The 16,375-nt window shown below is 37.3% G+C and overlaps 1 protein-coding gene across 2 annotated transcripts in view; it reads left to right on the top strand.

Annotated features, from left to right (window-relative positions):
• The window catches only part of Spt20 (transcription factor Spt20 homolog), a 357,561-nt gene that overhangs the window by 143,054 nt on the left and 198,132 nt on the right, over window positions 1-16,375 (top strand). For both annotated transcript variants that reach the window (XM_090388213.1, XM_090388212.1), the window contains exon 10: window positions 8,826-8,979. In XM_090388213.1, the coding sequence (XP_090244339.1) occupies window positions 8,826-8,979 (154 nt within the window). The remainder of the gene's footprint in view (window positions 1-8,825; window positions 8,980-16,375) is intronic.

Raw genomic sequence — 16,375 nt, 5'->3', positions numbered from 1 at the left:
ACGTCTGGCAGGGACAAAAGTAGATGATGTTGTAGAGCAGATATCATCTTTTAAGTGCACAAAAGGTGATATTGTTTAACATGTTGGCATTAATGATTAAGATTGGTAGATCGGAGGAGTTAGTTAACGAGTACAGGGCAATGTTGGAAAAAAGTTGTGAGTTAGGATTGAATTTGAAACTGTCTGCAATTCTGCCCAGACATGACAGGAGGGTGTAAATGTCAAGAGCCTTGTCAATCAGTTTGGCCCTGGAGAGAATGTACAAGGGTCTTGGGATAGAATTTTTTCCAGCTTGGTCTTTGCTTGTTATCAGGAGAAACTGTTTTTACAGGGATGGGATACACTTAAATAGAAGGGGCGCAAGAATATTTGCTGAGCATAACAAGGGAGTGATAGGTAGGTCGGAAAACTACTAGGTTGGGGTGATAAACAGACTAATAAGTTAACTAGAGCTGCAGGCAGAGGTGAAGGTGATTCTTGCACTGCTTCTATTGGAATATACAGCCGCCTAGAAAGCAAGGGGTTAGGGATTTCATTCCCTGCTGTGGATCATCATGGAACCAGTAAATACATGGGCTGTATAAGGGTAAGTAAGAGTAAGAACATGTGCATATACACTAATGCTCAGAACATTATAACTAAATTTGATGTATTTGACATGCTGATTAAGTCATCAAATACAATCATTGTAAGAAAAACGGAAACATGGTGTCACCCAGACACATCTGATGCTGAATTTGAATATGAGGAGTACAATGTATAAGAAATAACACACAGGACACGATGACTGGAGTGGTTATACCCTTAGTTAAGAAGCATATGAAATCTATGGCAGTGCATGTAGTCAACATGAGTGACCAGTGCAACATTAAGTCAGTCTGGTGTGATATAAGCATTGGGAAAACAAAATTGAGAGTAGGATTGTGTTATAGGCTTAAATACTGTGATGACTAAACCAAACAGCTATACAGAGAAATAGAGTGGGCCAGTAAATCAGAATGTCTCATAATGGGGGAGTTTAGCTTTCCAGGCATTGACTAGAATTTTTGGGTTGGTAACTCACACTCACTAACAAGACTTTTGTGGATTTATTGGATGACCTTTTTTCTACAGTAGCATGTTAGATGGGCAGTAAGAGGAAGCAGTACTCTTGATCTGGTTATGAGCAGTGATTCTACATGCATTAGCTGTAGGTAAAAGACCCCCCCCCCCCCTGGTTGGCAGTGATCATGGTGTACTAATTCAGAATTTAATCAAAGACATAACTACTGTCATGGGTAAAAGGAAAGACTTTTGCTTTTGTTAGGATGACTATGGTGGTATCAGACAGTTTTTAACTTCTATGCATTGGGACCAACTGATGACATTACCAACGTCATCAGCAAATTCTAGGTGCCTCCGTAGCCAGGTGGGAAGGAGCAGCAGTGCGTAGCACACGCTTCTTGATTAGACCAGGGTTTGAGCCTGTCACCACCAAATACGGAGGATGCAGAAAGGTCAAGGAATGACCACCGCATATCATAGAGCAATATGGCCTTAGTTGCTAATGCTCCTAAAAACCTAACAATAACAATAAGAAGCAAATTCTAAATGGGAAGTACTCAAAGAAGTTACTGGGGTTTTCATACCACCCAAGAAATACGCTTCAAGGTATAGACCTAATTGTATGTCAGATAAACTATTTAGACACATGGCAGATAAAAAAAGTGCATGGGATGCATATAAATTATCAGGTGATACAGAAGCCTATGGTAGATATAAACTAGTCTATAATCAAGTAACGGAGTTTAGGCAAGGTAGGCAGATTATGAGAAGTCTCTGGCAAAGAATGCAAAGAAAAGCAGCAAAGACTTTTTGCTTATATTAACAGTAGAAGGAAAGGATTGAATCACATCGGGCCATGTGATATCAATAGGTTAACTGTTGATGACCCTGCTCAGGGTGCTGAGAAATTGAATAGATGTTTTGCATCTACATTCACACATGAAGAATTCTTAAGGGAAGGGGATGTCAGAATTTTACCAAGCTCTAACAGAGAGCTAAATGATTTTGTAATAACAGAGAAAAGTGGATGAGAAGTATCTAATCATATTAAGCGAGGCAGCAAAGGAGGTGAACAAACTCTTAGCCATAATTATCAGAGCATCCTTGGATTCAGGGGATGTTGCCAAAAGGGTAATTTGCCATTTATTTAAAAGATGAGATACTGTTATGACAAACTGTTTCCAAGACTTATTGGTCCCTCATCAAATATTAGGTGGTTTCCTTTAAATATATGTTAATCTTTTGAGGTTGCCATTTGTTTGAAAATGCTAACTTGTGAGGCCAGAGCTTGTTCTGCTGTTTGTGATAGGACTAATTCATTGACTAGGCAGTTTAAATCCTGTTGTCTGCAAAAAAACATGCAGAACAACAAAACAATTCTCCCAATTGAACTTCTGTTCCAGGTAAAATAATACAGTCGCTGGTTAAAGATGCATTGCAGGATCATCTAGACTAGACTGCAGCAATAATTCAGACACAGCATGGGTTTGTTAAGGGAAAGTCTTGTCTGACAAATTTGATAGGATATTATGATGTGGTTACAAAGGATGCAGAAAATAATTTTGATATCATATATTTGGATTTCAGGAAAGCTTTTGACACTGTTGCGCATGGAAGACTATTGTACAAATTGGAGCAGAATGGTATTAAGGGTAAGTTGCTACAATGGATAAAAGGATGGTTAAGTGCGAGAAGACAGGGGTGGTAATCAATGGGTGCTGCTCTTCTTGGACTAATGTTATTAGTGGAGTCCCACAGGGTTCGGTGTTGGGTCCACTGTTGTTTTGTATATTTATCAATGATATTGATGAAGGTATATCAGGCTTAGTGTCGAAGTTTGCAGATGATACAAAGGTTGGCAGGGTTGTTAATGACAGTAATGGCAGTGTGCTACTGCAACAGGATCTAGATAATTTGGGCAGATGGGGTAAGAAGTGGCAACTGAAGTTTAACCTTGACAAATGCAAAGTACTGCATATGGGTAGAAGTAACCCCAGAGAAACGTACCAACTGTGTGGTACTACACTTAAGGTGGTAGAAAATGAAAATGACCTGGGAGTAATTGTGCAGGCAGATATGAAGTTTTCTGAGCAATGCAGACAGGCTGCCAGGGCAGGTAATGGGGTTTTGTCAATGATATGTAGGAATTTTGCTAGCAGGGAAAAGGAGGTGATTATCCCTCTGTATAAGGCAGTGGTCAGGCCATGCCTTGAGTACTGCATACAGGTCTGGAGGTCTCATTTTAGGAAGGATGTAGATTTACTTGAGCGTGTACAGAGAAGGGCAACAAGATTGGTGAGGGGAATGAAGGGATCCTCTTATCAAGAGAGGCTTAAGTTCTGCAAATTGCAGTGGCTGGAGACTAGGCACCTGCACGGTGATCTGATTGAGGTGTATAAGGCCTTGAATGGGTTCAGCACGCTGAATTCTGATGGGATCCTTCCACTTGTTCAGATTACGAACCTAAGGGGGCATAAATTCAAATTAAGAAAGGACAGATGTAGAATAGATGTGCAGAAATTTGCCTTTAGCCAGCGGGTAGTTAATTGCTGGAACAAACTTCCATCTGTCGTTGTGGAAGTTGATAGGTTGAATAAATTTAAGGAGGAACTGGACAGGCATTTGGAGGGAATGGTGTGTTTTTTTTTTTTTTTGGCTGATGCTGCATAAGCTCATTTGCTTTCTTGCATCAAATGCCACTACTACTACTACTACTATTTCTGTAATATTCTTTTATGAACAAGCAATATAGCGTAAAAGCTCCCAAAGTTGTTTGATGTCAGCCTAATATTAAGAACCAACAAAATTTTTTTCCCATCATACTTCTGGAATGAAAGTTGGTTATTCTGAACAAAATTTATGTCCTGATTATATGAAAATATCAATCTTTTACTTCTGTCACATCTACATCAAAAGAAATACGCATTTTTTTTAATTCCTTGTTTTTATGCAATATCAGCATACATGGTTGTAATTATTACACACAATATATGTTACTTAGACATGTTTCCCACTCAATGATTTCCTTTTATACTCCAGATTGCTTTCCCGTTTAAGGAACTAAGAGTAATCTTTCATCATGGCAGAGTCCCAGCGACCTTGGTATCGTTTTTCCATTGCAGATGCTTCCTGGTGGAAGCGCTCTCCTTGTTCATCACTGACATCTGCTGAGTTTTCAGGAAAGAAATCCAGATGGGAATGAAGGAAATGCATTTTCAATGACATTCGGCACGCTATGTTCATGTAACATTTCAGCAGGTTTGTCACCAGTTGCTCATAGTTCTTTTCTCTTTCCGAGGAATCCGTGTACCACAGCCTTTAAAGATCTCCATGCAGCCAGTTCAACATCATTCAGATTTCCTTGAAATTCTTCATCTTTTAGGAGCTTTCTTATTTGAGGACCTATGAAAATTCCTTCCTTCATCTTTGTATGAGATAAATTTGGAAACATTTTCCTTAAATATGCGAATCCTCTGCTTTCTTTATCCAGTGCCTTAGTGAAATTCTTAATCAGTCCAAGCATGATGTGTAAAGTGGAAAAAAAAGCTTTTGTAGATCAACCAGTGGAACGTACTTTACGTTGCTTTTGCCCGGAATATATTCATCTCCCTTGTCCCAGTGTTGTATGATAGTGTTTGGCTGTTGCACGACTATCCCACAAACACAGAAAACAACAGTATTTAGTGAAACCACCTTGCAACCCAAAAAGCAGTCCAATCACTTTGAGATCACCACAAATATTCCAACCATAGTCATTGTATAGCAGCAAGAATCTGGGACATACTATTGTAAGTTTCTTTCAGGCCAACAGCATGAACAAAGAAGAATTGATGGTAAAGAATTTCCATTATGAAGCAATACTGCTTTCAAACTTAGCTTTGACGCATCAATGAACAAACACCATTCAGATATATTGTGATCAATGTTAAGTTCATGAATAAGACCAATGATGTCTTTGCAGACACTCGTTGTTTTCCATTGCAAAATATCTTCAAAACTCTTCATCTCGCTTACGGTATATTGTAATGTTTGTACCTTTCGCGAGTAAGTTCCACTTTTGTAGTCTGGATCCGAGTAATTCAGCCTTCTCTTTGGGTAAGCCCAAGTCTCTGATCAAGTTGCATAATTCTTCTTGTTCAATGTAGTGTGGGGTCTTTTCTTTTTCTGGCTCATAGTCCAAATCATGGGAAGTACATAGCTCCATGACATCTGGTAAAACGATTTCTTCTGTACCTTCATCACTACTTCCTATTGGAAGTAGTGATGAAGGTACAGATTTTGATGGCACAGGTACTGGCAGTTCTTTACCATGTGGCACTGGCCTAATTGCTGGATATTTGGATATTTGATGCAGTGCTTGCTCTTTTTGGAAATACCTTTTATTTTTGTCATGCAGAAATAGCAGTTGTCGAAGTGATTCTTGGGCTCGCGCCACACCATAGGGATGCAAAAGGTAATGCTCTCAACTTGTCATATAACCACAGCCTTAAGTTCGTTGTTCAAGTAATACACCAGATATGTGGAGTCAACATTTTTTTCTTGGTCACCGATCTTGCAGCCGAAGTGCAATGAATATGCAACTTTTGTGACATTGTATATTACACTGAGTTTTTGGGGATAAGTGTCAACAAACATAGCAGAAGTTTTCTGGGTGATTGATGCAAGTTCTGTGCTTTGTCTTCTCCATTTTAACAATGCGTTAACCTAAAAACAGTAAAGCCAATTGGTAAATTTGAACAGAAGGTGAATTCTTGTAGTGTAGTTTATCATACACTATATATTGAACAGTTGAATGGTGTAATAAAATTAATAAAAATACTGACTTGTCTGGAAAAGTGCATCAAAATCAATATATACTGTATTGCAAGAACAGTAATGATGTACTTGTTTAACTGATTGACTTGAAAGTTGCATTTTATTTTGAAACAAATTTTGTTAAAGGGTAATTTCACTGTAGTGTCTGTGTAATTCATTAAAAGGATATGTTTGAGTCTGTGACTATGTTCATGATCACCCTAGAACCCTTTCTCTCACAAATATGAAGGGCAGGGTGTATATCTTTTCTGGTTGTAGTTACATGTCCTGTGTATGTAGCATAGTGTACATGTGGTACCTCACACCATATATTGCAAAATAGCTCCCTCCCATTCTGGAGTTGTGGAAAATAAATGCATTTAATAATGATAAGCGGTGCATGAATTTCTTGAAAAATGATAATTGGTATTAAAATGATTAGATTTTCAACTGCTACTCATTTATTTTTTTTTTATTCTCTGCCAATCAGAATATTATTTTAGGGTGTTAATTTTTCAAGTCCATATTTCTATAAGAGAGATGCAGTTCAAGCATCAAAGAGCTGCAGGTATCTCTCTTGAGATGCATTTCAGTCATATCTGTTCAGCATCATAGCTCTTCAGCCAATTTATTTACTGATTCTCCACTTTTTTATATATCAATTATTTTACAGATCCAGTTTTTATATGATTATTAGCACAGCATTTTTTAAAATTTTTTTAGCCATTTCACCTTGGGATTGATTCCACAATTAAATATCAAGAAATGTGCTGCATAAGAATAGTAAAGTATTTCTGTATTATTTCTTAATCTTTTTTTCCTGTACAGGCACCTCCGTAGCCAGGTGGGCAGGAACAGCAGTGCATAGCACACTTCTTGATTAGACCGGGGTTCGAACCTGACCACCAAATACGGGGGATGCAGAAACGTCAGGGAATGACCACTGCATATCCCCAGAGCAATATGGCTTTAGTTGCTAATGCTCCTAAAAACCAAATAACAACATTTTCCTGTACAGCACAAAATAAAAATGTATTTAATGATCTACACAAAGCCTTGTTAATAGGACCTCATATAGTAGGACATAGCAGTACATCATATATTAGGACTATATATGCAGTTATAATACCATTCCTGTTACATGAAATGTCTAGATTTATGAAAAACTTTTATACTAGTCTGAAAATCAGACTGGTACACAATTTCTTTGCATACTTTTCCCTGATGTCAAGTCAATTTTATTCATAAATACTAAATAGCATTTATAAGATCAATTGCAGATTGTTACTGTGATAAAAAAATTTAGAGAAGGTGCAGTATTTTTTGTCTTGTCTTTAACTTGATGAATCCCTCAGCAACAGGTTGTAGAATGTTACTTAGCATCTGGAAATTAACAGGAAGTGTGAGAGAGAAAGCACAGTATGTACAGTTAGTTTACAAGGGACAAGGTGCAATTTTAAAAACCACAAATTCATAGCATAATGAAAATTGAAAGAATATGATTGAAAATTTGTGCACTAATATAACAATTATGCACTTTCATGTATATTTATTATTTCTTCAGTTAATGAAAATTCAAAAAGAAAAAAATTGAGAAATCATTGCATGGGTGATATAAATACAGGTAACCCTCGTATAACCCGGTAGTTTGGTTCCTACAAAATCTCGTGTAATGCGAAACCATGTTATATGGGACTAAGAACCAGTACAATAGGGGGGATTGCGTTCCAAAAGCTAACAAAAATATCCCCCCTCCCTTTTTTTTTGTAACTATCACAAACTTAATTTTTATAGTAGTGATAACTTAATATTTTAACTTTAATTTTTATAATAGTAGTAACTTAAATAGTAATAACTGAACAAACCTCTTACCTTACAAACCGTGATACTTATATGTCAGATAATGTACGGTCATTTAATTTTCTTCCTCTTCATCGCTGCCAAGCACAATCTCTTCTGCAGCATCTAGATTTCGTGTACCTTCTGCTTTCTTTAAAAGTCACGAACTGCACTCTTTGAAGTCACAATTATTTTTTTATGCTCTCAAATAAGCACAAGTTCAATAGCACAGAACCTAACCCAGGGATCTCCCAACAAAATACAGTTGATCCCCAGTTTAAATGATGCGTGAAAATCTGAAGAATATTTTTCAGTTAGCAAAATAAAAATAAATTTACGCTTACAGACGTAGCTTAATTAATACGTATGTAATATGTACATACTAATTGATATTTCTGTAGCTTAATTAATACATATGAAGAATGTACATACTAATTGATATTTCTGTAACTTAATTAATACGTGTGTAATATGTACATGCTAACTGATATTTCTGTTCACTGACATTTTTTTTTGTTGTTGTAAAATTTAAAACAGTAAAAATGATAAGCAACCAACAACAAAGAACATGGCATGCACAAGTTGCAACAAACACAATATGGAGTAATGAGTTTCTGAAAATTTATTTATGTTTTTTATATGATTGAATATTTCATGGAAGGGGAAACACATTTCATCATAATAACATGAAAACCTACAGAATTCCAGCTATTGGTACTATAGCAAATAGAAGAAGATCCAGTTTACTACCCGTTTATAATTGATTACACTAACAGAAAAGCCCAATAAACCGGAAAGTGTAAATTGTTTTTATTGTTTTTTGGTAATGACCTCCAGAAATGAGCTTTAGAAAAATATCACAAAGGCAATAACAACTGGCAAGTCAGCAGCAAGGATTCACAAAAAGGAATGGAAATGTTGAAAATTACATCTAACTTAATAGCAGGGTTTATCCAGCACAAAATCTCAAAAATACCTTGTTATGCAAGATTTCCTGCAATTCTCAAACTGTGTTAGAGTGAAACCTTGTTGTAGAAGCCGTGTTATATGGGGGTTGACTGTACAGGTAAATTGGATTTTACTGTATTTCTATTATTCATTGAATGTAAAGAAATGGAATCTACATAATTTGTAAATTTATTCATCAGAATGGCAAGAAAACACTCCCAGGCTACTGTAAATAAAAAAAGAAAGTTTGAACACTGTGCAGCCCCTCCTACCTTAAAATTATATGATTTTTTGGCAAAGCGAAAGAGCAAACTACGTAGTCAGCCGACATTTAATTTGAAGCTAAATAAACAGGTAAGATAACTTCAGATTATCAACAATAATGTAATTTTATGATTAAATGTAATGAAAACTGTTACTTATTTCTATTATGGATACAGCCTTTGCACAGTTTAACATATTTTATAAAATTAAAAATATGTTGAAAGGCATTTTATGAGATTGATAGTTAAAGGAAGTGAAACATTGGACGATTTTTTTTCTTTTTCTTCTTCATATTTTCCCATTAAACATTGTAGTTAGGATTAATCATCTTTCCATATTCTTCTTCTTTGTCTTCCTCTACTTTGTTTGCTTACAGGTTTCTAGTTTAATATTTATATCCACATGTTGTTCTTCATCATGTCTATATGTTTTTTGCATATTTTTTCCTATTATATAAATCTACTCATTAATAGATTATATTTTATATTGTTTCCTTATTTCCTCATTTTTAGCTTTATCTCTTAATGTCTTATTAGTTGTTTTCCTTAATGTTTTCGTTTCTATAGTTTAATTTATTTATTTTCTTTTTGCTGTTGTATCTCTTGTTTCATCTGTTAGTTTATTTCAGTAAATTAGGAGAAGAAAAGTTTGCTATACAATTATTATTGAAGAAATATTGAAGAAAATTTTTAAAGAAAAAACATACCAGATGATTGGCATAAAACACAGAACAGTATATAAAAAGCAGATAAGCAATTACCTGAAAATTATAGGGCTATTAAATATGTCACTGAAACTCTATCCAAAGGTAATGTCAAAAATTAAATACAGTGATATAATTAAGGAATGAAAAGAAAGGATTTAGGAAAAATAAATCATGTACAGATGCAATGTTTATGACAAAGCAGATAATAGAGTTATCTGCTTTGTCATAAACATTGAGTTAATATATAGAGTTAAGAGTATAACAGACCAATTTAAGTATTTCTCAGATTTAACAAAATCTTTTGATAAAGTAAAAATAAAGATATAATAGAGATTTTAAACTATGGAAACTTCCTCAACAATTAATAAAATTAATTATAAATATATATATAGATAATAAGTGCATAATTAAAACAAACTAAGGAAATACATAAGAAATATAAATTGTGTTATTCCTTATTTCTTGTCTTATTCCCATAGTTATTTCAGCTAAAGGAATAAAGACAAGGCAACTTGTTGAGTCCTGTTCTCAATAGCCTGATAATGGATGAATTAAGAAATATGAATGAAAATGAAATATAATCTGCTATGCATATGATGCAGTATTACTTTTTTATCCATTGTCATTCCAGCTTCTTACTGGGTTGATAAGGAAACCAGTCCTCTCCATTTAACTCTACCTTCCCACCATTTCTCTCCCTCTCTCTCTCTCCTCCCATCAAATGTCTCTTCTCTCCACCGCTCCTTGCCATCTTCTTCTCGGTCTTCCTCTTGATCTTTTACTATCCATTTTCATTCCTAATAACCTCCTTGGCAAGCTGTTATCCTCCATTCTCTTTACATGACCAAAGACCAAACCATCTCAGTCTGTTCTTCTCAGTCATATCTTGTAATCGTTCTTCTCCTATACTTTCCCAAATGGCCATGTTTCTTACTTTATCTCTCTGGTCTTTCCATACACACCCTCAGAAACTTCATTTCCATTGCTTGCATTCTGGTAATATCCTTCCACATTACTCGTGATTCTCATCCTTCGGTTATTATTGGTCCTTAATAAGCTCTATAGAGTACCATCTTGCGCTTCTCAGGTCCTGCCTTTCTCCAAACTAGATATTTTACACAGTTATAAAACATTCTTCCTTGATCTGCTCTTCTACATACCTCCTTATTAATTCTCCCTTCTTTATTTACTCTACTCCCTAAATATCTGAAACTGTCCGCTTCTGTCTTCTTTCCTCAATAAAAATGTTAATCCCTCCTCTCCCTCTCTCCTTGTCATTCTCATTGCATTACTCTTAGCATCACTAAACATTAAATTTTATCTCTTTACTTCCTTCACCCAGCTTTCCACCTGCTCCTGAACCTTCTCCTCTCCATCCACATAAATCAACAGTACATCAGCCAATATCATCATTTTCATTTTTCTGTCCCAGTCCTTTTCTTCACAGCATTCACTGTATCATCCATTACCAGTAAAAAGAAGAGGCGAGAGGGAACTACCCTGTCTCAGTCCATTATTAATTTCAAAGCAGCCTGTGTTTCCAACCATTGTTTTCACACACTTTCAGTCCCTCTGTATAGACTTTCATTATTCTCTTTCTATCAACAGCTTTCATACTCCCTGTTTTCTTACACTTCCTATACCCTTCCTCTCTCTACACTATCATATGCCTTTTCAATATCCAAAAAAGCCATGCACAGATCCCTTCCATACTCATAATACTTTTTCATCATTTGTCTCACAGCAAAAAAAAAAAAAAAAAAATTGCTGCCAACACTTCACTTCTTGATATCACTCTCTCCACTTCTCTTTCCTTTACCTCTTCTTAGATTATCTCCTTTTTCTCTGATGTTCAGTAGGCTCCTAAAAGAGTCTTTCTGCCTCCTTCTTATTTCTATGGCGCCTCCGTAGCCAGGTGGGCAGGAGCAGCAGTGCGTAGCACACACTTCTTGATTCGACCAGGGTTCAAGCCCGTGACCACCAAATACGGAGGATGCGGAAAAGTCAGGGAATGATCACCGCTTATCCCTGGAGCAATATGGCCTTAGTTGCTAATACTCCTAAAAACCAAATAACAAACAAACAAACTTATTTCTTTTTCTTCTTTTGTAATTATTCTTCCCATCTCGTTATATGGGTAATATTGTACCTTCCTCTCCCTTCTCCTATTCTTGACTAATCCATATAACATCTTTTTCCCTTTATTAACATCCTGCAGATCTTGCACCCAACTCTCCAATCAGTTCTTTTCTTCTTCAGCTATTCTCTTGCATCCCTTTTTTTTTTGCTTCTTTGTATTCTCTCTCATTCTTAATGATGCAGTATTAATGGCAGAATATGAAAACAGTTTGCAAGTATAATGATGGAAACAACCATAGGGGAAACCAAAATGGATTAATAGCAAATGAATCATGGACATGTGAATTAGAAGGGAAAATAATAGAACAAGTAATGAACTTTAACTATCTCGTATACAGATAAATTTATTCAATTTTGAAAAAAAGTCACGAGTTAGGGTTGAATGTGAAAGTGTCTGCAATTCTGCCCAGACACGATAGGAGGGAGTATACAATGAGAGCCTTTTCATTCAATTCAGCCCTGGAGAGATAGGCTCAAGGGATAGAATTTGTGCAAGGTTCAAGAGATAGATTTTTTTTTCAACCTGGTCTGTGCTTGTTGACAGGAAAGACTGCTTCTACAGGGATGGGGTACACTTAAATAGAAAGGGTGCAATAATATTTGCTGATGCTATAAAGGCAGTGCTAGGTGGGTGAGAAAACTGCTAGCTTTGGGGAATACACAGACTAAAAGGTTAACATTGGCTGCAGGCAGAGGCAAAAGTGATTCTTGCACTGCTTCTATTGGAATGAACAGCAGCCTGGAAAGCAAGGCAATGGAGATTTCCAGGACTGCTGGGAGTGATAGTGGAACAAGTAAATACATGGGCTGTGTTAGGGTGACTAAGAGGAGAAACAGGTGCATGTTTACCAATGCTAGGAGTATAGTTAATAAATTTGAATTGATGTTGTTGGACAATGCAATATTGAGCCTGTTTGGTGTGACATAAGCATTGGGAAAGGAAAAATGAAAGTAGGTGTGTATTATAGGCCTAATGAATCTGATGAGTATAACGAGCAATTGTGCAGAGAAATAGAGTGGGCCAGTAAATCAGAATGTCTTATAATGGGGGATTTTAACGTTCCATAAATTGACTGGAACTTGTGGGTAGGTCACTACCCATACCAGAGGAAATAATACTCTGGATCTGATTATCGGCAGTGATTATTCATACATTAAGAATTTGCAGATAAAGGAACCACTGGGTGACAGTGATCACAATGTACTGATGTGTGAATTATTTAAAGATGTAACTATCATCAAGGCTAAAAGGAAGGGCTTCTGCTTTTTTAAAGGTGGCTACAGGGGTCTCATACAGTTTTTAAATTCTGTACAATGGGATCAACTAATTATGTTACCAATGTTGAATTATAAATGGGAAGCGTTCAGCGACTTAATTTTGGAGGATATTAGGCTTTTCATTCCAACTAATAACTACGGTTCAAGGTTTAGGCCTAAATGGATGTCAGATGAATTAACGAGGCTCGTGGCAGAGAAGAAAAATGTGTGGAATTCGTATAAATTGGCCTTGAAGTTGTCACCGACATTTTCTCAGATATGCCAGACAAGCTCTACTTGCTACCTTGGAGTCTAAAATATTGATGGAAATGATATTTGGGTGACACTGAAGTCAAGTGGACCCAATTTCGGCGAAGTCCGGACGGTCTGTGACAGCAAAATCCTCTGCTTGCACCTTCAAGATGATGGGACAGTTAGTAATCCTGGGTATAATCTCCATGCACAAGTACATGGTGGGTGACCACCCAGGTGTGAACCAAAGTAAGCAGGGGTCGAGGTGTGGCACCCATACCACATGGAGGAACGCCGCCCCTCTATGTTACCAGGCAATACTAGGTGTTAGGTGACTCTCATCAACCGGTGCAATACCACCACTTTGCTTATTGAAGTCTTGAAGTGGTGGAACCCATGTTTAGTCTCTAGAGCTAAGTTCCAGTCAACCCTTCCCTATCTCTTCCATCATGCAGTATGATTGATGACTTTTGAGATTATGATGAACATCGTGGCGAGATCCAATATTCCTTACATTGTGAGGGTACAGCTCTAAAACGGTGTTCGCAGGCCAGCTGCTTGTTAATACACCGGACCGAACCTATTGGTAACTCTAGGAGGCTTCCGGATCAGCTAGTGTATAATTTTGCTTCCTCTACTCTGCTAGATAGTGACTGGAAGGAGTCCGAGTAGTGTGTGTATGCGGGGAGCATTGTCGAGGCCACGTTATGTCAAGGATCTGGGTATATTCTTACCACGTGTACACCATATCCAAAAATTTCATTACTTCATACAGCATGTTCCACCCACTTTTTCTTACTATTGACAATCCTAATCATACAGCCAATACGCTTGATCTTTTTCTCACAAACAACCCTTCTAAGTACACGGTTGAAGTGAGAGGGCCTTTAGGCACTTTAGATCACAACTTGGTGATTGTCTCTTCTCCAATGGAACCTTTATCTCATGGCTATTCCCAACCTCGTGTTGTTTGGGATTACAAGAATGCAAAATGGGATGACCTGCGAGACTTCTTTTCTTCTTTTCCCTGATCGGATTACTGTTTCAAAACTTCTGATGTCAACGTTTGCTCAGATCTTGTCAGTGAAATTATTCTTGCAGGAATGGAATCCTTTATCCCACACTCCACTTTAAAATCTCGTCCTTTATCTAAACTTTGGTTTTCCAATAAATGTGCTAAGGCTGTTCAAGAGAAGAATGTTGCATATCGTAATTGGCTTGTTTCTAATCCTTCAGTTTCATTTTCTGCCTACACCAAAGCTCGCACAATTGTAAAGCAGTTATTAATCAGTCCAAACTAGAGTTTGAACAGGCTAAGAGTAGAAAACTTGCTTCTTGCACTAATGGTAGGCGAGCATTCTGGTCTCTTGCCAATGCTATTGGCCGCAACTTTTGCCCATCTCTGCTCCCACCTCTGTCCAAACCAGATGGTTCTGTTGTCACTTCAGCCAAGGATAAAGCTGACCTGCTAGCATCCCATTTTTCTTCCAACTCATGTATTAATGACCTTGGTAAAATACCTCCCACCATTCCTAACACACTCCATTCAATGCCTCCTATGGTCTTCCGTCAAAAGGATGTTAGAAAGATTTTGATGAATCTTGATGCTAAGAAAGCTCCAGCTCCCGATGGTATTTCTCCACTTGTTCTCAAAACCTGTGCTCCTGAACTTACTCCTATTCTAAGCCGCCTTTTTTCACTTTCTTATTCCAAAGGTGTTTTTCCTTCTGCTTGGAAATTTGCTCATATCCAGCCAGTTCCTATAAAGGGTGACAAATGCCTCCCATCCAATTATCGTCCCATTGCAATTACTTCTCTTTCTAAAGTAATGGAGAAATCAATTAACCGCCAACTCTTAAACCACCTAGAAACCTTCCGTCTGATCAAAGATCGCCAGTATGGATTCCGTCAGTGTTGATCCACTGGTGATATTCTGGCTTATGTTACCCATTTATGGACTAATTCAATGGAAAGGTTCGGTGAAACACAAGTAGTTGCTCGACATCTCAAAGGCTTTTGAGGCCCCGAGTGCCAAGCGATAGTGTCCAAGCGATTTTCCTAAGTGATATATAGTGCTCTTTCTAAGTGATTTCGTTATATTTTCTTTCCAGTGCTTTTCTCATCCTTATTTCTTTATAAGTGGTTCTGTACTGAACAGATCCTAAGTAAGAACCCAGAAAGGAAAATTACCTTTCTTTTCCTAGTATATTTATTAATTTTCGCACTAACAAACTAACCTCTCCAACCGCTTGGCCACTAGGTGGCACTGCTCCTGCCTCCACGTGGCGGGGCTGGAAGTCTGGGAGAAGAAATCCACTCTCCCAGGGCTAAAAGGAGCAACGATGGACAAAAATAAACAGTCCTCGTGTGGATCTTATGATTCAGAACTGGACAAACATAATCCAGATCATGACGACACAAATGTATCCCATGCTAAGAGACAAAAAAAAGAAGGAATGGATAAGACCACACCACTCTTTCTAATACTACACTCCTCCACAGACCAACCATTGAGTAAGCTGTCCCCATTTTTGATACAGAAATGTCTCGAAAATGTGGCTGGCCCTCCAAAAATGGTTCGGCGATTAAGATCCAGAGATTTATTGATCGAAATGACCGAACATAGACATGCTGAGAGGCTATTGAAAATATCTACTTTCGGTGGAATTCCCACGAAGGTTACCCCACATGCCACCTTAAACTCCTCTAAAGGGGTAATATCAGAGTGGGATCTATTAAACGTATCAGAGGATGAACTTGTGCATGAACTAAGAGATCAAAACGGGGTACAAGCCAAAAGAATTGTTATTAAAAGAGATGGAGAACCTGCTCCCACACGGACGGTGATTCTAACATTCGAAACACCAAATCTACCTACTTATATTAAAGCTGGTTATCTTAGATGCCAAGTAAGACCATACATTCCAAATCCAGTCCGGTGCTTTAAGTGCCAAAAATTTGGTCATTCCCAATCTGTCTGCAGAGGTGTAGCCACTTGTGCTAACTGCGGATCAAAAGAGCACACACACACAAACTGTAACACTGAAGTGCAAATTTGTCCTAACTGCCATGGTAACCACTCTGCCTTCTCTAAGGAATGCCATCAATGGAAAAGAGAAAAGAATATTCAAA

Source organism: Mastigoproctus giganteus, chromosome 2 (assembly GCF_048544385.1).
Source record: "Mastigoproctus giganteus isolate SK-2022 chromosome 2, ASM4854438v1, whole genome shotgun sequence".
Taxonomy (NCBI): domain Eukaryota; kingdom Metazoa; phylum Arthropoda; class Arachnida; order Uropygi; family Thelyphonidae; genus Mastigoproctus; species Mastigoproctus giganteus.
Note: the sequence above shows the minus strand (reverse complement) of the source record. Positions and strands in the feature narration are given on the sequence as shown.